A 24,421-nucleotide genomic window follows, 5' to 3' on the forward strand; every position below is an offset into this window, starting at 1 on the left:
TAACCAACAGACCTAGGAACAGTTCACTCCTATACACACACACACACACACACACACACACACACACACACACACACACCAGTCAGGTCACTCTTCTCTTCCAAGGACAAACATAGAATTTTTCCAACAAATTATATGTTGCCTCTAGTAATAAAAGAAAATCTTTCATGACCTCCCTGATAAAAGCACAGCAGGTTGTGAAATTCAAACACGCTTTCTCTTGCTAGGGCTGTTTTTACCACTCTGAACACTCTACAGGGAGAATCTGCTGACAACAGTCAAGCCAACAAGAAGACAAAAAATTGGAGGGACAAGAAGAAACAGAATCACAGCATCATGCAACATCTTTGAAGAAGAACCTGGAGGTGGTCATTTAATAGGTAACTTCAAGGCGATATTTGTGTTATTTGGGTCCATTTCCATTTATGTTACATTTTTCAGAGAAGACAAGGGCTGAGAGGTCCAGTGACTTATCAAAGACCAGTGGCAGGTGATGAATTCTATAGCCAGGATCCATTCTGTGGAAAATGACTTCCTTGCCTTTTGTGATCCTTTCTATCCTTGCTCACTTTTATCAGTGTTGCCTCTGATAACTTTTCATGTGTTAGAAGCCTGAGAAAGACAAGAATTGTGTGGGATCATGGACAGTAGTATCATAGCGTGACAGGCTATTCCTTTTCTTATTTCCCAAGTTTGCTATATTGTATTATTTATTCTCTAAACTCTTGCATGCTTAGATAAGCAACTAATGAATCCTGTATATTACCAGGCTTAGACTCCAAACAATGTGTATGTTTCTGTTATATATGCCTACTATATAATAGACCTACAATAATAAAACTGGCAAAGACACAGAAATTGATCAGTAGATTCTTAAGTTTCTCTGCCTGTTATCTAGGACCTGTTCACTCATTGAATTTCTGAGTTACACTGGATCTCTTGCCAGAATTTACAGCATTCTTGACTTACTAACTTTTCTTTTCATCTTTGGTCTTCTAAAGAGCAACTGAAAGTCTGCATGATGAAGTACCTTGACTGGTTTCTCCTCTGAAAAATGAGTCAAAGGTGAAACCGTTTTGTGCCAAAGGTGGTGGCGGTCATGGGTGGTTATGGCCACAGTGGTGGTGGTGGTGGTGGTAGTGGTGTTGTGTGTATGTGTGTGTGTGTGTGTGTGTGTGTGTGTGTGTGTGTGTGCACGTTCACTTTTGGAAATTCTTTCTGCCATGTTATATTTAAATATTTGAATCTTCTCATATCTTATGATCAATATATTAAAATTAAGAATACATTTCAGAGTAAAGATTTTTTTTTACCTAAATTAAATTTCATTCTTTTTAAAGCCAGATTTATGATGTCTCACCAACTTTGTGATTGGGTTCCTTTGGACAACAATACTTGAAATATTATTGGCTTTTGCCCTGCTTTTTAATACCTGCCCCTTACCATTTGACTTCTGAGAATGAAAAGCTCTTGTATGCAGTTCTTAGACAGTAAAACTCCATGTCCTCTTACTCAAAAATAAGATCCAGTACATATTCCAATGATGCATTTCAATGAAAAACTGATCATCCAAATTTTGATTCTCATTTTTCAATTTCAAATTTAGATACTGTGTTTTTGAAAGTAATGAACAAATATTTTTGTTAATCATTTTTAATTATTTTCAAAGATGTATAAAAATTAAGCAAGTAAATAACATAAAAATTATGACTACCTTTGTAAATGTGCTCTACCTCCAGCTCTTTGGTTTGTCTATGCTTTAACTTCATTAGAATATTGAATTATATTATATCATCATTTCACCCAGAGTTATTCTTTTTAGACTGCTTCTTTTTTTCTTTTGTTCTGTTCATGAGCAAATGTGCTCTGCTCAATTACACCCATTGAAATACTAAAGGTTCTATATTTTGTTCATATATTAACCTACCTGGAAGAGCTATGTTAGAGTTGATGAAATGTTGTTTTTAAACATCATCTTTTTAGTGAAACATTAGCTTTCTTTTTTATAGTTTCAGGCAACAAGAGTTGCACTCTTCCAGTCTCAAATAGTCCAGCATCCTACACTGATATATGCTTCCACTGCACCCACAGAAATTTCTACTTGGTTCTATAGGGACATAATCTCTCTACAGATATTCAGGGAAAGAGAATATGGGTCTAGGACAGGATTATTCTTGTGCTCTTAAGCTTTAAATCATTTAAATTTTAGGTTGTATTACTAAAATGGAATAAACACCAATTATATGTAGTCATGGAGCTACAAAATTCTCGTTTGCAGAAAGCAGTAAATATTTTAAAAGGCTTTACTTTTCATTTAACATATTTACACTTTTTCATTTTTAAAAATTAAAGGAATTTCAGTGCCAAGTTTTCTAATGCATCATGTACAGGTTAGCAACTATATATTAACATTAAAATAAGATAATCCAGATGGAACAAATACTAATGGAATTAAATAGTGATTTTTTTTAACTTCTAAAATTTCCCAACTATTCACTGGATACTTTCTGTCTATTTTATTTTTGGGAGTTTCAGTGATTTAGAAGATGAGAGAGCACAAATGTACACCTATGGAGTACTAGTTATTTAATCTTTATGCCTGTTAGAAATTTGTTTTTAAATCAAAGAGCTACTGTAGCTCTTCCAAACAACATTCCTAACAGGTAGATCTCCTTCAGTTAGGAATGATTTTTGTGGTGAGTCATAGCTGTTTTTGCTGTTGCTAATGGTTTTATACTATTATCTGTACATTGTAGTTGTGTAACTTTGTTTTGGAAGAAAACAGGTAATAGATTTTAGGTAACTGCCTCTTAACCATTTTGAAATTTTCTTTGTTGAAATTTAGCCTATTAATATTTAAATCAAAATCAAGCTTTATATTAATTTTTAACATATGCGTCAAAGCCTGACTGAAGTGTTTTTTTCTTCTTTTCTTTTTTAAGATTTGAAACTACCTTCTGAAAATATTTTCATAAATAACTGATACATATAAAATGTGTTTGCATCAACCTATCTCTCAATATCAATATTGCACTGATATCTAAAAATGGATGTGAAAGCCTTTTAAATAGGTAGGACACATTAGGTATTGGGCTAAAATCAAAGGAATTACTTTTTTAAAATAGTTTTATTGAACATAGTAAGTTAAAGATCATATATATATATATATATATATATATATATATATATATGATGGATTTTTATTTTGCTAAAATCCAGAGAATATAACACATATATCCAAAATACTAAATGTCGCTTTATTAATTTTCTTTTTATTACCAAGCAAAGATTTATGAATATAAAGTTTATAGATCTTCACACAATTTTTCTTTGTAATTGACATTTTAAAACGTTTAAGCATTAAGTTTTCCTTTAAGTGATCTATCTGTATTTCTGACCATTCTACTGAATCTGCAACAGACATAAAACCATAATTTCACTTTTTCATAATTTTATGGAGGCTATCCATTTCTGAACGATCTCACAGATAAATCAAAGCTGAATCAATTACATACTCTCACAGAGTTCTTGTATTACCTTGTATTCAGGCTTAGAAGTTATACAACACTATCAAATTCTGAAATATAGTAATCTTTTGCCATATATTTATTGAGTTCTTTTAGTATATGAGAACAATTTAATTCTTAAATATGCCCAGAATTCTTCCCAAAGACACTGAGAAAGAGAAACTATGATGTTTGGAAGGGTAAGTTTTAATGATGCAACCCAATATTTTCTGTGAAGGAGATTTATGCAATAATTGCTATGGGGAAGACCTCTTTTGTATGCATTGTTTTGAAAGTTAGTAAAGTAATCAAAGCATATGAATCATCACGCAAATCACAGGCATTTATTTATTTGGCATTAATGCTGTATTCTTTTATTTGTTCAAAATAGAAAGTTTAATTTAATATTGTCAAATATTTAATGTTTATTATATAACGTTTAAAACCTGACCCAATGTCATATCTCCATTAATTAGTGATCTCAATACTTATCTGAATTCGAAGCTTAAAACACATCTTCTAATTCCAAGCTTGACCACACAGAATGTAAAAAGGGAAGAACACTTAGCCCTCCAGCATTCATCCACTCATTAGAGTGTGAGGAGACTAAATTCCACGTAAGAAAGTAAATCACACAGGTTGACCTTGTTGACACTTGCACTGCTTTCTGGCCAAAAAGAAAAGAACGAAATGCAGAGGATAATTGTACTCAGCCAACTAGATATGCCATCAGTTTTGTTGATGCTGTTGTTGTTATTGTTTGTTTGTTTTTACTCTGACTACACTAATGCAAGGAGCCTCAGAAAAGCGATAGAGAGAAGAAATTTTGGTAGCCAAACTGCAAGAATGAATGCAAAACCAATGAGTAGCTCAGAAAGTTCCAAGGACAACAATTATTATCTTCCTCCATGAAGTGCATCAGCATATTCACTGTGCATTAGCATTTTACAGAACAGATAGAACAGGGAAATAAATCAAACATCATGTTCCAATACCAACCTAATTGTATTCTCTAGTAGACAGGAAGTTACAGTACATTGAATACTGTACAATGTACAGTATTGTACATTGAAGTATTGTACTTTGAATTATGGTCCTTTGGCCTTCCTTTACTGACAAGTATCTGAATTAATATTATATAGAAACTGGAAAAAGAAGAAATACATATAGTATGTTGTGGTCAAAACTATTATAGATTCTAATACAGGTGACAATTGAATCATCAGTCCTATAACACTGACTGTTCTGCAAAATGAATTATAATGACACCAGTGGGTCACTGTCAATTTGGAAAGAGCTTTGATCCTACAACTAGGGACAGTTTTGATAATATGTTCCAACATACCTTATCTGAGTTCAGTCATAATGGATATACTAATATGAAATTTGGAGGGAGAATTAGCTGTCCAAAGTTATGGATGTATACCACTGCAATGAACAACCAAACAGTTCCTGAAGATTAGAAAGAGGAAATCAGTGACAACCTAACTTGTCTTTATGTAAGGTCAGGTTCACAAATTGGGAAAGCCTTGAGAGGAAAGTCTGCTTAGTATGAAAGTTAGAATGCAATTTTACTTTAAAGCATAATGAGCCTATGTTTTTCTCTATTATATGACAGAAGTGCATGTTAAATTATAGTTTTCTATCCAAGAATTCAAATTGATATTCAAAGCCTGAGTCTTGAGATACTAAAAATAGATTGTACAAGAGAGAGGAAGCAGTGCCTATTTTATCCACTCCTTTGTCCCCAGTACCCAAGGTAACAACTAGTGCATGGTAGACACTAAATAAATAGGCATCAAGTGAATCAATGAGTAAAGAATGATAAAATCTATCATTAATAACCTCAGAGAACAAAAGAGGAGACAGCTCTCCACTCATGTCTGCCTTTCTCATGTCATACTGTGCTGCAGAGGACAGCAGAGAATAAACTGCACGATAACCCTTAACCACCTACTTTTCAGCTCATAGATGAAGAAAGTGTGAGTTATCACAGTTTATTAGAAATTAGCTCAAAACAGAAGGGAAGACAGAGGCTACATATTTTAGAAGAAAGAAAGGGGAAAGTAATTTAAGTAATTTTAAAAGAGTAACCATTTCTGCATGTTTAAAACAAAGTGTGTACAAGAGGAAATAAACATGCACTTTTAATGTTCTATATGTTCTTTTGTTTTGTTTTTGTCTTTACACAATTGAAATCCACCCGCTGCTGTTGTACTAGAGATTGAACCTGTAGTCTTGCCACTACATATTTAGCCTGTTTTCTATTGTCATTGGGTTTGCTTTTGCAGAGCCAGATGAGGCATGGTTTCACTAAATCACTAAATTACTTTAGCGAGGCTCAAAGTTATGCTCCTTTGGCCTCTGATTCTTGGAGGGCTGGGATTACAGATGTGTGCCACTATGTTAACACACAACTGAGATGACATATTTAACATCTAAAGACCTCATAAAGTAGTAAATTACTAAGATGTTCTTACTTGAAAAATTTTGTTTTTCTCTCAATTCTCAAAAATTCCATTTTACAATGTAAAGAGAGATACACTTTACCTCTGTGGAAACTTAAATTTTCTAGGTAGTTTTCATTTTCATTTTTTATTATATTACTCTATTGAGAATTACATGCAAGAAATTCTTGAATTACCCAAATATTCCTATTTTCCATTTTACCTTTCACTCTGCTTTCTTCATGGATGATTTTAGCTGGCATGATCAAAAACTGGCCAATTAGGTAAGTAGCAATATAATAAAGTATTGTTAATTATCTGCAAAATACTGTATTCCAGATTCTTTCTTAACATTTTATATTACAAAATTGGCAGGTAAGAAATTTCAGGAAATTCCAAAATATAAGAAAAAGAGAAGAGGAGGAAGGTGAATGTATTATTTTTATTTAATATATACAATAAACTTGATAATGAAACTGTCAGAGGACCATTTTATTATTATTTGTACTTGACTTGAATGAATATTGTAGAAAATAATATTCAGGAAAAATCATAGGAGTAAGTTCAATTTCCACTTCACAGATAAAGTTTCAAGACTCATTCAATTATTTGAACAAGTTCTTGCATACCAAAGTCAGAAGAGCTAGGATTCGAATATAAATATTCCTCATTCTGAATCCTCTGCTCTTCTTTGATCTACAAGGTCTCTGTTTTGTATTTCATTCTAATTCTTCCCAAGTCATTTTTGCCATATTTGTCTGTGTGAAGTGTCCCTATTAGGGCTGCCAAATTATCCAACTACCAAATTATCCATCTATCTTTTCTATCCACTTCTTTGATAAACTGAGGCATCCCAAGAAGGTGGAGTGTGTTACTCAGGTCACATCTCAGAATGTCACATATGCCTGTTGTATCCACAAAGGGCTTAAATGTATTCTAAATGCAAACATCTGGCTGCAAAGAGATGAAATGATTGTGTTTTAATGTGTTTTTAGAAAAAGAAAATTTGCATAGACTGACAGCTCATTTTGCTTCCACATTCAATTTTAATCCTTGGTTGTGCTTTCCTCAGAACGGGCATGTTTGTTTCATATCCACAAACTCCCAAAACTTATTTTTGTGTTTGGAAATAGATGATAAATCAGTAAATAGTATTATTTTAATGAAACAAGGCACCATCAAAACTAGATGAGTGAAAAAGATTTCTTTAAGTAGTTCTTTATATAGCCCCTGATGGTCAGCTCATCTCTTTATTTTTGTTTACAAGAATGTAAAGCATAATTCTCAAAGTAATGTTCTCATAGGAAGAGTTTTGCCCTATGGTTTCTTCAAGATAGCCAAAATAGCTCTAAGGTAACTAAGCATGTGTCCATTTATTTTATTTTACTTTTTTTGTCTTTCAAAATCATAAGGCTCTGCAAGGATGAGAAATGATTGCTAGAAAACTGACAGAGAAACTCTGTTACAATTCACAACTTTGAATCATATTCTGTAAATCACACATATAAGTCCATGTTATGTATCTAGATTACGTCCCAGTAGTCAGTAATCTCAGAGCTAAATTGTCTCTATGCACTATAGTATACATACTGAGGAGAGTTTTATGTCTGAGCAGAATAGCACATTTAAAATTTTTAATATGTATAAATAAAATCTTAATTTATGAAGGTAAACTTGCACTATTTTGTTTAAAAATGGGAACCAGAAAAAAGAGGTTAAATAAAGAATATCTATTTTTTTTCTGTAACCTAACTGCACAGCCATGTGCAACTCAGAAACAGATGTACTATCTATTTTTCTTAGTTTGCACACTGCCCTTAATTATATGTGACAAAATAAAACATAAGTGCATTTTCATTAACAACACATTGCTGGAAGCACAAACAATAAATTATGAATTGCTAAAGCAGAAGCCTTTGAGTCATGTATGCATAATGCTATTCTACATATTCGGCATTTCTGTTAAATGTAAATATAATACTACTATTTATTATTCTTCATTGAGGTAAAGTGCCATGCTCCATAGGCGTGAGGTCTAAAATTTAATGGGAAGCACACATAGTCAGTGCTTGGTGCTATGAGTTTTCTTCTAAAAAATGTTACTATATGAATACAGCAGAAAATGTAACCATATTGGAAACACAGATATATAGGCTTTCATTATCATATTAATTTAAGTACTCCAATGTATGGCTGCATGGAAAACCCAGTAAAAATGAATTATAGCTGAGGGGATGAGGGCTCTTATAAAAGCAATATGAAGACAAAGTGTCATTTAGGAATATTCCTTCTTGATTTCTAAGCAATCTGGGACAATGGAAAACTCTCAGATGAGAGATGGCCAGGAAGATCACCCATGGCCTACTCAAGTGGCCTTCTTTGCTGTGTGGAAGAGCAGCAAGTTCTTTCAGGTGCAGTACAGCCTGGATGGGTGTAGGGTATAGGCAGGTTAAGGCAGAAGAGAGTGACCTATCTACTTAATTCCTACATCCTGAATAAAACAGAAAAATCCTAAGAAATGCATGGAAGAAAAGAGGGCCCACACTTTCTGGCTTGGACCCAAGGATATTTATTTTCATTTTCAGGCAGTAAGTTTTGATGTTGTAAGACAGAAGCCTAGAATAAGTGAACATAGAAAAATTGTGCATAATTTTCAAGCTTGTGCAAAATGATTCTTACAGATAAATGATTACCCCAACTTCTTGTATTAGGATTCAGTGATATTAAAATTTAGGAAGCTGGATTTATCCATTTGTGGCGAAGCCAAATTTCATTATGGCAAAGGAAATGTAGGAAAACATACAGAAAAGTTTTCCCATATTCAAAACCAAATCTAACAATTATGCAGATGTTTCTGCGGTTGGTGAGCATTTAATTTTTTCTCCTTATTCCTACTCTTTAAAAAAAAAAAAAGTTTTGTCTTTCATCTTTTAGACTACAACACATTACAGTACTGCAAAACTGATTTTTTGCTATACCTTCTCGAGTCAGTATGTTTACAAAGATTAATGAAGCCCCTTTCATAATTACTGCTTAAAATTAAAGATTCTCTAGAGCAAAATGTACAGAGACATGGCTGACCATGATGTGCCAGACGAAACATAGCACAACACAAGAAGTTTAGAACTACTAGATTCATATGCAAATAATTCTGTCCCACTTATTTATAAGTGATTTTCTTTATACTAAGAGATACACTTCTTTACATATACCCATCACTGCTTAACTAAAATGCAGGTGGAAATTGTTATTCTCACTTACAGTGATTTGTTCAGAATAAGGGTATTTTACAAATGCTACATCCACAGTTGGAAAAAAAGATGATAAAATATATATAGTTGAAGTATGCTCCTCACTTGAGATAAAAGTTCTAAAGATACACCCTTAATCATAGTCTGAATGGATAACTATGCTAGTGACACTGAAGTAATGCAGGGCATGCATATTCCAAAGCTCTTATTAGCATGTGCATTATTCAGATCAATTATCAAATTAACACCTTTGTAATGAGCTTCTTATCAACAACATTTAAGTCTGCTAGAAACTATTAACCAAACCAATTCATACTATTAGGCTCTGTGGGTCCCTTACTGTCTTTTCTTAAGCATAAACAGGATCTAATCATGTTCATGTTCACTGTATATCTCTCTGCTTCCCACAGACTCTCCTAAGCAGAGTTGTTTATCCTCATGTATCTGTATACATGACTCAACAATTTCAGCGTAACTGCTGCACTGTTCTCTAGTAATTCCAATGAAGGTGTTTTTGTTTTTTGTTTTTTCTTTTCCCACCTATAATGTGCAGATTGGAGAAGATCAGGTTTCTGCAGACCTCAAATTTCCCGCAAGCAAGATATTTCAGTATCTGTAAAAGGTCCATTTATCTTTCCTGTCTCATCATATTGAATTCTTGAGTATTTTCCATTCCCACAGTTAGAATTGGAGCAACACTGAAATATGGCCAGCAAACCTCTCGGTTTATAAATTCACCCAAATAGAAGATGGAGAAACCATTGTCTGAGCTCTATAATTCAAAAATTCAAGGAGCTAGAATTTCTTCAGTTATGTACAGGTCATAAATGACATCATATTTTTGACCTTTCATAATCTATATTGATCATGATCTATATTGAAGGCTGTCTTTCTATTCTGGTAGAAATATGAACCTGTATATTTAGAAGGAGAATTATTTGTGAAATCATTAAACTGCGTAAGATACAAGAGACAAGACATTTCTCTCTTTTTTTTTTCTTTGACTATGAATTAGTTGGCTGAAAATTGCATTAAAAACAAGCAACATAAAACAGAAGAAAATGTGCAATAATTTTGATCTGAAAGACTTCACTGAATATTTCTTAGAAAATACCAAATACTTGAAAATACTTCTCTTAAATATTAAATTACAAAGCGGAGTAATCCATCCTTAAAATGTGCATATGGATATATTGCCCCATCTCAAAATCGGTACATTGGTCTGGTGGACTGGAATTTGTAATTCATAATGTACTCAGTCAAGAAACATCAAATCCTGACAATGTTAAAGTCCATCTTAAGAAGAAAAAAATCAACTTCAAATATGACATACAATTTGATTTTATTTCTTATTTCTAGCATAAAATGGGCAAGTACTAGAGTTTGAGAATTTTTACTGTCTTCAAGTTCTTTCATTATTAAAGATTAATTGGCAACAAGCCCAAAAAATATCTGCCAATCTACCTACTGACCTAAAACCAAGACTGTAAATTTCACAACTTTGTTCTACATATTAAAAAGACAGAAATTATTGTTTTTATGTTTAATAGGGACTGCTCAGGTGGGAAGGTAGTGGTCTATGAAGCTAAACAGTCATGAATTTCTCATCTATGTAGAGGAAATACTGCATAAACTTTATATTGCTACTCTACAGACATATGGGTTCATGATTTATTCTTTGAGGAGATGTTGAATATTTGGATTCTAAATGCAAAATCACTGCGATCATTTGTCCTACCTTCTACAAGACAGCCTTGGTTTATGATGTTTTCCAGACATAAATATAAACAGCATCTCTTTTTGCTTACAAAAATAACCAGTTGGAATAATAAATTATATGGTCACTTTTAAGAAAGTAAATGCATATGTAAGTTAAAATAAACAATCACAACACAGAGTGCCATATGTATTCTCAATTATTCTGCATTTTAAAAAAATTCTTCAAAACAAACATCTATTAGAAAAGTCAGAAGTATAACTTCAAAATTCTAAGGCTATTTTGCAGGATCTCAGTATGTTATTTAGGCTTGTTGTGTACTCACTATGTTGACCTGGTCGGTCTCCAACTTACAGCGGTCCTTCAGCCTCAGCATCCCAAGTTTTCTGGTCACAGTGTATATCAACATGTCTGGCTAATATAGCTTCTGTTTTGTAGTACCAAAATAAAACATAATCTACAAGACTTTGAACATTGTTTTGCAGGGTTTACTGAAATATATGAGGGACCTAAAGGTTTCCTATGAGTACAAACCTGTCTTTTATGTTTATTCCAAAAATTAGAGCAAAAATGAAATTACTGTAATATTAAATCTCTCCTGAAGTTGTCTTAAATATAGGTCAGAATTATATCTTCCTTGGTACCTAATATATTTTCATCCATCCAACACTTTTATAGGTAGCTCTTCCCAGGGCAAAGATGTAACAAGTGTATCTTAATACTATGATATCAACAGAAAATATGTAAGACCTCTTAGCATTTGGAATCAAAAACATTCTTTTCATGGAGAATCATTTAAAGTGTTTTATATACAAAAATAATTCCAGAAACTTCTTATCTCACTTTCCAAAGAAGCATGGGCATTCAGCATGAAGTGCACAGACTTCAGCTCAGTTTGGAGTTTCTGAGGTGAGTTTTGCCTTAGATAAATTTTTGTGGCTGTCATAAATAACAAATTTTGGCAGCATTAGTAGATTAAAATGTACATTATTGGGTTGGAGTTCCTAATAAAAGGTGACTAAAAAATGTGTTCTACATTTTTGAAGACAGAGAACAAGATTTCCACACTTTCATGTTTACATGTTTATAATTTATAATCTTAGTGAGTGATATATATATATATATATATATATATATATATATAGACTTTTTATTTTCTCTTCTGTGATATAATTACCTGTATTCAAGCAAACTCAGAGAAATAAATAGCATTATGTTAAAAAAAATAAGGCCATATGTTTGATGTGTGCCATAAAATGTTACTGCATAAAGAAAATTTTCTCAAAATTTACCACCTACTTTTAACAGAATATACCAAAAACCCAGATTTCATGTACCAAATTTGACATTCCGAATTGAATATAATGGGATATAAGTAATTCAGAAATTAAAAATATGCCTATAATAGACCAAGAAAACAGCTGAGAACATTACTTATATTGTACTGATGTTTTTCAAACAACTATACTAGTTCATATACATTACAATTAAATTAAAGATAAGTCATTGTTAAACATATATGAATTTAGGAAACAATTTACACATCACATAGGCTTTTAAAAATGATCTATAACCTTCATATGAAGTAGATCATAATTTTTATGGAAGAGTAATACACTCTGGTTTCTGAAGAAACAATGTAATGGACTAAATAGTCTCTCTGAGTGAAAGACTTAACAATAATATCATCTTAGGTTAGCTCCAAAATAATACTGATAAGAAATGTCCTTCAAGAAGGATTTTCTCATCTAATTGCTATTATTACAATCAGAGCAGGCTTAAAACAAATACTTCTAATGTGTGCCCACAAACTAGGAAAATTAGAATGGACATCCCCAATGACTTGAAAACATTTAATTAAAATTTATCAACAGTGAAATGCAAGCCAGTTCTTCTTGACAGATATTTCAGTATCTTAAAGTTCTTCAATATCCTCTGACAGACATTTCAGTATCTTAAAGTTCTTAGAAACTTTCACAGAGGTTAAATTGTACTCTTCATTTTATAAAGTAACGTGTTTGAGATATTCTCTGAGATAAAATTAATTTTCATCTGAACAGTTTTTATCTATTATTTCAATATTGGAAAAGGTAAATGATGTAATTATTCTGATGGTAGGCTGATAAACTGGATTTCTACTGCCTGTGGTGAACAGAAATAAATTTAAGAATATTTTTGCTATGTTATAAAACTTCATTCTATTTTAGAAATTTATGTTTAACTTAGTTCACAAAGTATATATGTACCTTCATTTTTCTTGATGGTGAAATTTGGATTGTTGGCCATTTCTGGAAGAAGACTGTATAAGAAGTAATGTCCATTTTTGGGATCATCTTTGTCCATGGCGCTTACAGTTTGAATGACCTGTAACATAAAATTGACATCAGCATTTCTGACCAAAACACAAAGGTTGCGATTGCCTTTAAAAGTTTAGCGATATTCTTTTTGTGATTGGAATCTTTGGTCCCAAGGCCAAAGACAATTTCAGCTTTCTATATTGTCATGAATGGTTTGTACCAAGAACAAGGAAAAAATCCATCCCTTTAAAACCTCACCTGAATAAGATGATGAAAAATAAGCATATTATCTTTGTGCCCATTTGGAGTCTATGACTTGAAATACTAAAGTTAAGTGTATTTCAAAATTCGGCTTGGCAATTATAGATTTCTTTCCAAGTTGCCACTTTTAGGTATCTAGAATGAGATTTGGAATTGTTACAGTGTTTGCAGTGCTGTTCTCCAGGAGGAAAGACTTAAATCTTGAATCCTCATAGCTCTTCTTTCATTCACTCAACCAGCTTACAAGTGTTTTCCAAACAGAGTGGTCCTGGGCACAGGCATCACTGCAACAAAGATTCTTTTGAGTTGCATCTGTTCTTTCCCAGTAATGGATACTGTTTTTAAAGCTAGTGGATAACATATGTAAACCATGTTTTACAATGTGTCCTGAGATGAATAAATTATCAGGATTAAAAGAATTACCACTGTGCAGAGAACAGCTTAGATGACACAAATACTTGGAATCAATGACTCCTCCATATGCCTGTGTCATTTGCAGTTACATTAACTCAATGCTAAGTTGTGTCTTAGAATTTCAGAACGTTATCTTAATTCATATTTATGATTCATTTTATGATTCTGTGATATTTATTACTTCAATATAAGACACTGGACAAGAGTTCATATAGTGAAAACACAGTTCATATTTTATTGTAAATAGCTACAATATAAATTCTACAAAAGTACCAATCAAGCACAGTAGTCAAAGTGATAATACATTTACTATAACAAAAAGTAAAGGAGAGCTATTCACAGGTTTATAGAAGGATGTAAGCATCAATAATTATGAACATGTCTGTTTCAACATTTACATGGTATGACTGAAAAGTAGTCTGAGATTAAATTTTTAAAAGTTTTACAGTAAAGGACATGTGGTCGTTGAACTCTCCTAACGCTGTACTTTGAACACATTTATTCTGTCATCTTGCCACTTCGAGAAGCAGTTCGCTAAAGCTTCCTCACGTGCACTGCCATGACTGGCTTGATATCTTGAATCAGTTAAAAATATTTAGGTTCCATGGGTATTTCACCTTTCCAGAAACTCAGAAGTCCACAGTCCATCACTCAGTGAATAAGGTAGATGGGGACACAAAGTAATGTTTTTATGAGACTGTCTTTTACTTGAATGTTAGAGAATTTACTGCACATTTTGTCACAGCACAGAAAGATACTCAGGAGAGAGGTCTGACTTCCAGAACCGCTTCGGGAGTGACAGAACAATGGGATAAGTATGTTAGAGATCAGGGGAAGTATTTTGAGAGAGACAATGGCAATGTGTCTTTTACTTTTATAGTTTTCAAATTGAAATATTTATAATACATATCTTCCTTCTTTTGTCTTCCTTCTTTTAATTTCATTAAAAATTAAAAAAAAAATCATTTCAGTTTACCAGTGGGTTGCCATTACTTTGTGACTTATGAAAGAAACAAATGGGAGAAACTTTTAATAGTTACAGCACTTGGAGTTGTACAAAGCCCATAGAATGTATTGACATTGCCTTAATTTAAAACAAATTAATGCCTGTAGACTTCTAATTATTCATTTTTAAACAAAAGCCATATTCTTACTTGGCAAGTATTTGAATTTTGTTAAGAAACTAGTGATCTAGTGATGTTTGTAGCTAGTCATATTTTTAATTAGTTTGATTGATGATATACCAACACTGGACAAAACCTAACTCATGGTGAAGGCAGTGAGGCTGTCAGTAAGAGAAAGAACTCGGGACAGAAACTTGTTGAGTGGAAGTTGCAATTTTACTCTTTGTCCTTTGTGTGACATTAAAGAAGTAAAGTTTCTGAATCTTCAATTCTTCCTATTCCTAAAACATAAAAAATACATACTTTCATAGGAATCTTCTGATACATGAGTTACATTTATCTAAGTCTCTTAAAACATGCTTTTTTTCAATTAAATGGCCAATAAGACATTGAATACTATTATTACTGTTATTATTATGGTCATTTCTATCTGTTGATGACATCACTTTAGTAAGTGTCACAAAGCTGGTGTTACTCAATAAGGATACAACCTAATCAAATTAGAGAAGGATGAAATTATGTTTACCATTGATGAACATATAGCATATTTGCCTTGACATTTAAGTGCACAAAGAGTTTCAAAAGTTCTGATTTCATTAAAAATGTATAAAAATGCCAGAGAGAAGATTTGAAACATAGATAAGTCATTGGGAAAACATGAATATATAAATATTTATCAGGGAAAAAAAGAATTCTTCACTTTATATGGTAACAACTGTGCTGGATTTTCATATTAGAAAGTCAAAGGACTGGTCAGGTCTTTCTGTGTACAGATTGAGAAACTTTCACTTTGGAATCTGAGTCATTTACATTGCTTTCTTCTGATGAGCCTTGTTCTGTTTTTATTATTCTTAAATTTACCCTCCCTAAAATAAAATTAAAAAAAAAAAAAAAAAGAAAAGAAATTCTCTTCTCAGGTGTAACTGTTCAACACTGTGTGAGTGTAAATGGGTATGTGAAGCCAAATGAAAAAATGATTTCTTGGTAATGTAGGGTAGAGTTCAGTCATAATTAAGTACATAACTGTGCTGTACTTCTAAGATGAAGTACTACTAACTTTAATATTGTTTATAAGGCATGTTCATGTAAAAGTTCTTAATGCTGGTAATGGCATCTCAATGGGGGATGTGGTGATTAAGTCATCATAACCAAAATGAAACAGGCAACAATTTAGCTTACCTGGAGTACTATAACTACCTGTCATGCCATACCTCAGAACCTTAGTGCCGGAATTGAATATATTTCTTTCACCATTTGTAAAAGCCAGGAGCTGATTTGGCATGCAATTTCTTTACCCTTGCCCCAAAACTCCTGAAATGGAAGGTATCAGAGTATAGCCTAGGAATCTGCAAATTAAACAGTTTTCTGGGTGATTCTGCTGCACAGTCAACTTGAAGAACCATTGTATTGAGCAAGGAAAAGTGTTTGGAGTTCACATTTCCTTCATCATTCTTCATACAGAAAGTTTAATTCATTAAATTTATGTCAACGTCGGCACACGATGTGTTGGGAAAAAAGTGATTAAAATGGTGAATCCTTAAATCATCTTCCAAATATTCCATAAACTCTCTGTGATAAAGACTGAGATAAGCCATGTTTGATATTTCATTTCATACAAATTCAAATAACAACCACCTGGGCATTTTATCTAATATTAGAACTCAGGATATCACTTGAATGATTCTATGTCTTTAAAATACATAAAAATACCCACATTAATAAGGCTGAAATCTTCATGATAAAGTAATAACATACTACACTTAATTTTAAACACAGAACAAAAACAGGAGCAGATAAATTTAAGGAAGTGATCTTCTAGATATGTAAGTTGTATTGATATGCTGCCCAGAAGGAAAACAGAGATTGTCAAGTTTCTCCTGTAAGCTACTATCTTCAATTGGGTTTTAAATAAATTAGATAACTAGTTGATGGGAATGATTTGAAAACTTCTGAGCTGGTATGATTTTTAACATTATGTTTCTAAACTTCAGTATAAGCATTGCCCTTTCTATTGATGGCGTTAGGATGCAGCTGAAAGTCGAATGCTTAATTATTTAATACAAAACTTACTCAACTTCAAAGGAAGCTAAAAGCATATATATATATATATATATATATATATATATATATATATGAAGAAAAAAGACGTCTGTAGTGTCAGGAATACTTTCAAATATATGCTTGAATTTTGAATTTTGTTGGGAACAGCCACTGTTTTTGAAACCATGGATTTAAAAACAAACTTTCTAAGGCATAACACTGAAAAGTGAGAATTAAATACCCTGACTTTGACTTTATAATGAAATTTTGTTCATAAGTTATCCATAATTCTATATCCAAATCCAGTTGTTTAAACAAAGACTATTTATTATACTTTATTTTGGGTTAATTAACTAAAATATATTTAGTAATAGTAGTCCCTTCTTGGCCCACTAATAACTTTTAACAGGCAAACAATCAGTAAACAATACATTTCTGATTATCTGATCTGTTAACAAGCATAATAGTGTCATGGGATCTATTAGAACAATGTCATGAGTTCTCGTAGATAAGATTCATTGATTCATTCTTAGGTGTCAGCAAGACAATCTATGAGATTTCCCCCATCACTGCTCTTAGAACAATATTTTGCACATAGCATCTATTCAATAAGCACTGGACTAATGAATTAATGGATGGAATATATATATATATATATATATATATATATATATATATATATATGATGGCAGACATATTTTAACAGCATTGCTAATCCTCCCGATGTGAAGATTAAGCTTTGAGAAACTGAAAACTGTAGTGCATCAAATACCTTGTATCATTCCAATTCCCTACTTACAAACTCTCTTCTCTCAAATATGGCAGTTTGCCTGAAAGTATTGGAAATATCATACTTTCAGTGTATGTCTTTATATCAGTTTTGGCTTAAAATTTCAATGTTTTGGCGACCACGCATGACTCATCTGTCTTGTTTTTGCATATTCGTAGTTTCAGCAGTATAAGACTGATTTATTCTGATGGATAGGACTCACTACCAAAGGAACAGTGGAAATCATAGTTCTCTCTAAGCATGGACAACATGAGAGAGGACAATTCTGCTGCAAAAATTTAAATAGTTTTAACAACCTCAGGAATATATCTCTGTTTTCCAGGAGAAATTGACAATGACAGCAAACCAGGAATCTGCAATTGAAACATGCCCAGCTTCTCAGGTAAAGCTCAACTTTTCATGAAATCCTCCAGAAATGATGCAAATTGAATGATGACATAAAATCAATCAGTAAAAGAATGGGAAGTCATGGTTGTGCAGAAGAGGTCATGTATTTTTTTTTTATTTTCTATTTTCATCTATTATTGCTAGTTTATCAATATTAGTTTTCCTGACACACTAATGTGTGTTTTGTAGAGCAGTACTTTCAATTTCAAAAGCAATAGGTCATCCATCCATAAGTGAGTTTCACATGGCTCTCATCTGTTAACATGAATGTGACATCATATAAAGCTACATATGCACATATACGTATGAGGGCCAAGTCCATGGTTTTACATATGATGTGCATAGCCAAATAAAACAAATCAAAATATGTTGAGAGTTAAATCTTGAAAGGGGTAGAACTACGTTTACAAGAAAAAGAAACTATGCATCCAAGAAAAATTGAGTTATAAAACTAATGTTAACTCTAAGCAATGTCAGTTATCATCAATTACTTCAAAACTGTACACAATATTTCAAGTCTAATCACAATCCATGTCCATTTGAAAGATATTGTCAGGATATTTTAAATAATTTGCAATGGTAATCCAGTCATTTTCAAGATTTTTTTACTACCTACTCAATGTGTTTTTCCATGTCACTTTTTCTTACATGTCACATCTTGTTCTAAGAATTAGATATACTAGATGATCATTTAAAGTATGTATCTTTGAAGTCTAATCTAGGGAATAAGACAAGAGAAAGCACAGAAATTTCTATATGTCTTTAAATTCTAAATTAAGACTTCAGTCTTCTATGTGTACACTTGGCACTTGTAACCTCTTATACCCATTTTAAAACCTCCAAAATTTTTTGTATAGAATCATTCTCTCCCTTTAGTTTTGACAGTAAATTGTAGTAAAATAATACAAAAAAAGGATACTGTTACTATATACCAGGTTAGAATTTTCTATATTATTTTACTTCCTGTATTTCTGTGCATATCTCTGAATACCTCATGTATACATCAATTAAGTTTCACAATGTTAAAAATAATCATATGCCCTGCTTTATGAATCCTTCAGTAACCCACTTCTGCTAGCATGATAAAATCCACATTTCACAGAACAGCTTAGCGATATCAACTCTTTTTTCAGTTTACCGTCTTTTCTACTTTTTACTCTCTTACTTCACAAGAATATCATATTTAGAATACAAATTTTACTACCTATGCTGAAAATGTTATCTATTGTTTCTATCTCAGAACTGTTTTTCCAACTGAATCTGATCTACCACTATTTCTATAACTTTGTCTGGAGAAACTTGAAAGATTTTTATAATAAACTAAGCTTGATAAAGATCAAATGTCATTTAACACTTCTGGAAATTAATGTGTACTTACAAATGTAAGGGAATCTTACAGGTCATCAGAACAAACAGAAAACTGTGTGTTTGTTTAATTCAAGGATTCTTAACCTCATTGGGTGAAATACACACACACACACACACACACACACACACACACACACACACACCACCACCACCACCACCACCACCACCACCACCACCACCCCAAATCTCTTCATATATTTATGTCACCACAAACACTTTCTTGGAAACTTTCTTTTAGAAATCTTAACCTTTAAAGCTTTACCAAGTCTTAATTTTCTGGAAGCGTTTTTTTCAACCTCTTTGTGAAAGTGTTGTTTCTATATAACTTTGGGGTTATAGTACTATTACTATTCATTTCTTTGCTTTTCCAGGAATCTGTCAGCCTCACTGGTACTAAATTGCATCCAATTTAAGTGCTTAGCACATAGCTCAGTCATAAAGCTTCTACTTAGGGTCAGTTTGACTTTCTAAAAAAGTGTGCTTCTCATCCTGGCACTTAAGAACAAATACAGCCAAGTATTTCTGTGTATCCATTGTCTCCCATACTAACTCTAATTCAATAATTCAGAGGTCAAAAACTAAAGAATATACCAATCTGTGATTATCTAAGACTTTTAAATCTTAGACTTTTAAATCTAAGACTCTTACACAATTTTCTCTGTGAATTATCTGTGCCAATTAGATTAGGGACCAGAATAAGATATGTAAAATTTATACTCACATGAGTGTTTCAGAACTCTTTCAGAGCCTATAAGTAAAATCTTCCTAAAAGGTTTAGATACCATGTGTTTCTGTATGTTGATCCAGTGAATTTGAAAAAAAGAATAAAAAAAAGAGTCCAAATATTCATATGGGGAAGAAAAAGTATCAATTCTTTATAACTTTGTCCATGAAAGTTAAAATACATATAAATCATCATAAGAAGAGCTATTCCAATATAGGATTATAGATCATTCACTGTTTTACGACCCATTCAGGAATCATTTATAGTATGTTCTTTCAAACTAGGTCATTCATATATAACAATAACAATGAAACCTAACAAACACAATGTATGAGTGGTCCTTATATGAAATGATAGGAATCAGAAATGTGTATTCCAGATGTTTTCAAATTTTTGCATATTTTTGTAAACTTACTAAAATATATATTCATAAGTGTAGTGAAATATCTTCAAGATGAAACCCAAGTTTTAATTTTTTTATGCTCCATGTATATTACATACCCTTACACTTATGGTTATTTTACAGAATATCTTCAGTTTGTTGTATGTATGTTGAAATGTAATGTGCTTTTTATGGTTTATTTAAGTATTATTTCATGTATTTTATTAATTTACCATTTCTAACTCCACCCAAAATGGTATTTTATGCATTTTATTGAGGCATGAATTTTATAGGTTTTAAAATCAATCCTTATGCTCTCTTGTGTATGCAGATAGATCATTAAAGATGCCTGCTGGCAGGAAAGTTAAAATTAAATCTCCCATATTTATTGTTTCACAACAGTTATAAAATACTATAATTTAATTTTATTGCTTCATATTTATTAGAAAAAGGCCCACAGAAACTGAAATAGAAATTAAAAAAATAAAAAACCCATCCACTGCTCTTATTTACCAAGGGATAATTATCTCTACTTCGTGTATATATATATATATATATATATATATATATATATTTTTTTTTTTTTTTTTTTTTTTTTTTTTCATTTAGGGTTGTAGGAAATGATTTTGAGTAAAGTATGCCACATGTTAAGGGCTTGAATTTCTCTCTTTTCAGCTAACACTCCTTTTTTATTTTATTCCTATGGTTATTTTTGTCAAAATATGTCACACAGGCAATGGAATTTCCAGGTTTTGCTTCCTTGAAAAGCGTTATGAGATCTTAAAAAGTAGCTACCAGTCATGGTTGTAGGTAAAAACCTGCACTGTTTTTCAGACTCAGTCTTTGTATCCAGCACTCAGAATGCTGGTGTTGATAGTCCAAGGTGTAGTCAAAATATACCATAAATGGTTGACTATAAAATCTTATTCTAGTAAGAGATGCATTACAATGAATCCCTTCAAACTCTACCCCTCACTGTGAACACATTTTTCCTTTCAACCTTATCCCTTTCTGAAGCTGTTCTGACAGTTTACATTCCTGAGTACCTTTATGATCTGTGATCAGAAATGTGACAAATGCTAGTGCTTAGCATCACTAAAGGAAAATTAAGCTGGCAAAATTTACAGTTTGTCCTCATTCCCTTTATGTAGGATTTTTCACCATGCGTTTTCTACCTCTTACTCAAAATCAAAACAATCTTAAGAGGTAAAACTTTGAGTTGATTAAAAACATTCATACCGAGTCTCAAACTGAGACTCACCAAAGAGAACTTTCAGAACTCCTTCAGAAATTGGCAGGAATAATGAGATAAGTGTGTTTGAAGAGAGAGAAGTTTTTTAGGGGATGGGGTGGTTTGGGGAGGGATTAATTGTTACTCATCTTTTACTGAAATCTCTTCTTTTTATTTAAACATGCACCACATTTTTATCATATTGCATATGTTAAATGTCTGTATGTTATTGAATTTAGACCAGTCAGCAGCTTCCTAAATGTCTTCTCTTTATCCCTCGGGCCAGCACCCTAGACCAGGTTACCTTTATCTTTTGCAGGCACAGTCACTTTAAATAATCTTCCGACATTGCTACATGATCATATTGGAGCCCGCATGCGTGTGTGTACACGTGCCCACGTGTGCGGATTTATATTGGACACGAAATTATTTCTGACCAATCTCCTGTTTGCTTATTACACTCTAGCCAGAGATTCTTTAATTCTTCCACCAGACCAATGTCTTCCTGCCTCAGAGTCTTTGCAGGTGCTGATCCTGCTGACAAGTCTCCTTTTATGCCTAGTCTCTTTTAATTTTTCCAGCTTCAGCTTAAATGAGACATATGTAAAATGTAACTTTCTCTGACAACAGCATTATTTCCTTGCATTTTCTTCATTCTAGCTTCTTTCATGTTTATTTCAACTCAGCTTTTAAATTTTTTACTTATATTTTTTATTTATTCTATTCTTTTCCTAATCTCTGTTCCTCATTAAGCTTCATCAGAACATTCTATTTTACCTTTCATGCTGCTCCCCCAGGTTGTCTTACAATGATTAGAATCTTGTAGATACATAATAAATAATGTTCAATAAGTAAATGAACAGTTTTTTTTTTTTAAATCAAGGAGGTTAACATGTATACTTGATGCCTATGAGTAAAACAATTGTTTCCATGGTAATGCCTAATGCCTCAAAATTAATTTTGAAATATTTGTTATGGCTAAATGAAATGAACTAAAATAGAGTTTTAAGATTTTGAAAATATCTTATACATTTCCAACGTAAACCTGATTCATATCACTAAGAAATATGAGTGACCATATTTTTTTTTTTTTTTTGAGCTGGAATAGTCCCATAATAAACAAACCTTTTGTTGTTACAGTGTTGGCTGAGATAAAAAGATGAGATTCCAGGAGGTAAAACAATAGATTATTAGTTTGTGCTTCTTCCAAGTCAGACATAATTATATGAGATTACAGGGCAGATTACAGCTGGTACAGATAGTGCTAAAGCTCCCAGTAAACTCAGCATCCGTAGTTATAGGAGAAAATGCCTTTGAAAGAAAGAAGCTCCCGAGCAGGCTGTCGTCTAATTTTCAAGTTTTCTGAGGTAAAACAACAGACTTTGACTCACCTAGAAAGACAACTGTCAATTCAGTCTCCTGGGTTGATGAATTATCTGAAGCCAGTTTCGCTAATTCGGTGTTCTACAATCACCACTGAATAGTGTTATCCCAAATAACATCTTGATGAGGAGTTAAGTCATTGAGAGGAGCTCTGGAAGCTGCCACTGGCCCCCGCTGCTCTCCAGTCTTCTTTCAAGTATGGTTTTGAATATGATGATGTCAAGCATACTGAAAGCAGATACTGGTTTCTCCATATGTGCTACCTGTTACCTCCACCTGTCCAGTCAGATTACCATTCCATTCAGACAGAATCTGGTTCATCCCCAGCTCAGTCATTTCCAGTACTTGAAGTTTTCTTTCCCCAGTAAAACTTGCCCTACATTGACATGTGTTTTCATTGAAATATCTCTGTTTCCCCTCACCTCTTCTTTCGTGAATGTTTGAATCATTTTCTTGCAAATTTATCATTTATAGTTTAATTATATATTTGTCAAAATGTTCTATTTTGATGAAAGCCTGATTCTTAGCTGGTACATATAATTAAATCTTCTGGTCCGAGCCAAGCTGTGGTACACACAGCGACTGTATGGTTAACTTACTGACAAAACCTAGCACGGTATTATGTCTGCCAGACGTAACTTTGCTAATTTTGGAATGATCATGTCACCCTCCCATTTTACTTTAGACAACAGAGTGGTATAAACAGAGAGCATTTTCTCTAAACTTATTAAACAGAGAACCAAGTAATTTGTAGTTGACTATATCAGAAATATATCAGAGTCTAAAACTGTACACAATCTAGTATCTTTGATTTAAGACAAATTTTTTCAATCAACTCAAAAGTTGCTAAATGGAATTAACTATGATCACCAACAAAATATGTTGTTTACTTATGTAGCAGCAGGATTATTTAGAGAATTCTAATCCAAATTATCTCTGGTTGATTTTGAAATTGTAGTTTTAATTTTCCTGTGTTGGTGATTGCTACTCTCTTCATGGCACAAATTCAAGCGCCTTTATCTTTTTTTTTTTTTTTTTTTTTTTCACAATCATGACAAGATGGTAGAAACAAGTTCTGCTTTCAAAGTGAACTTGTTCC

The 24,421-nt window shown here is 32.5% G+C and overlaps 1 protein-coding gene across 5 annotated transcripts in view; it reads right to left on the reverse strand.

Moving 5' to 3' along the window:
• Positions 1–24,421, reverse strand: part of Cdh8 (cadherin 8) — a 337,933-nt gene that overhangs the window by 42,447 nt on the left and 271,065 nt on the right. For all 5 annotated transcript variants that reach the window (XM_063247432.1, XM_063247433.1, XM_063247434.1 and 2 more), the window contains exon 10: positions 13,168–13,285. In XM_063247432.1, coding sequence (XP_063103502.1) covers positions 13,168–13,285 — 118 coding nt within the window. The remainder of the gene's footprint in view (positions 1–13,167; positions 13,286–24,421) is intronic.

The sequence above is a fragment of the Cavia porcellus genome, unplaced genomic scaffold (genome assembly GCF_034190915.1).
Source record: "Cavia porcellus strain 051 isolate PalLab524CR breed Dunkin Hartley unplaced genomic scaffold, mCavPor4.1 scaffold_4, whole genome shotgun sequence".
Lineage (NCBI taxonomy): Eukaryota > Metazoa > Chordata > Mammalia > Rodentia > Caviidae > Cavia > Cavia porcellus.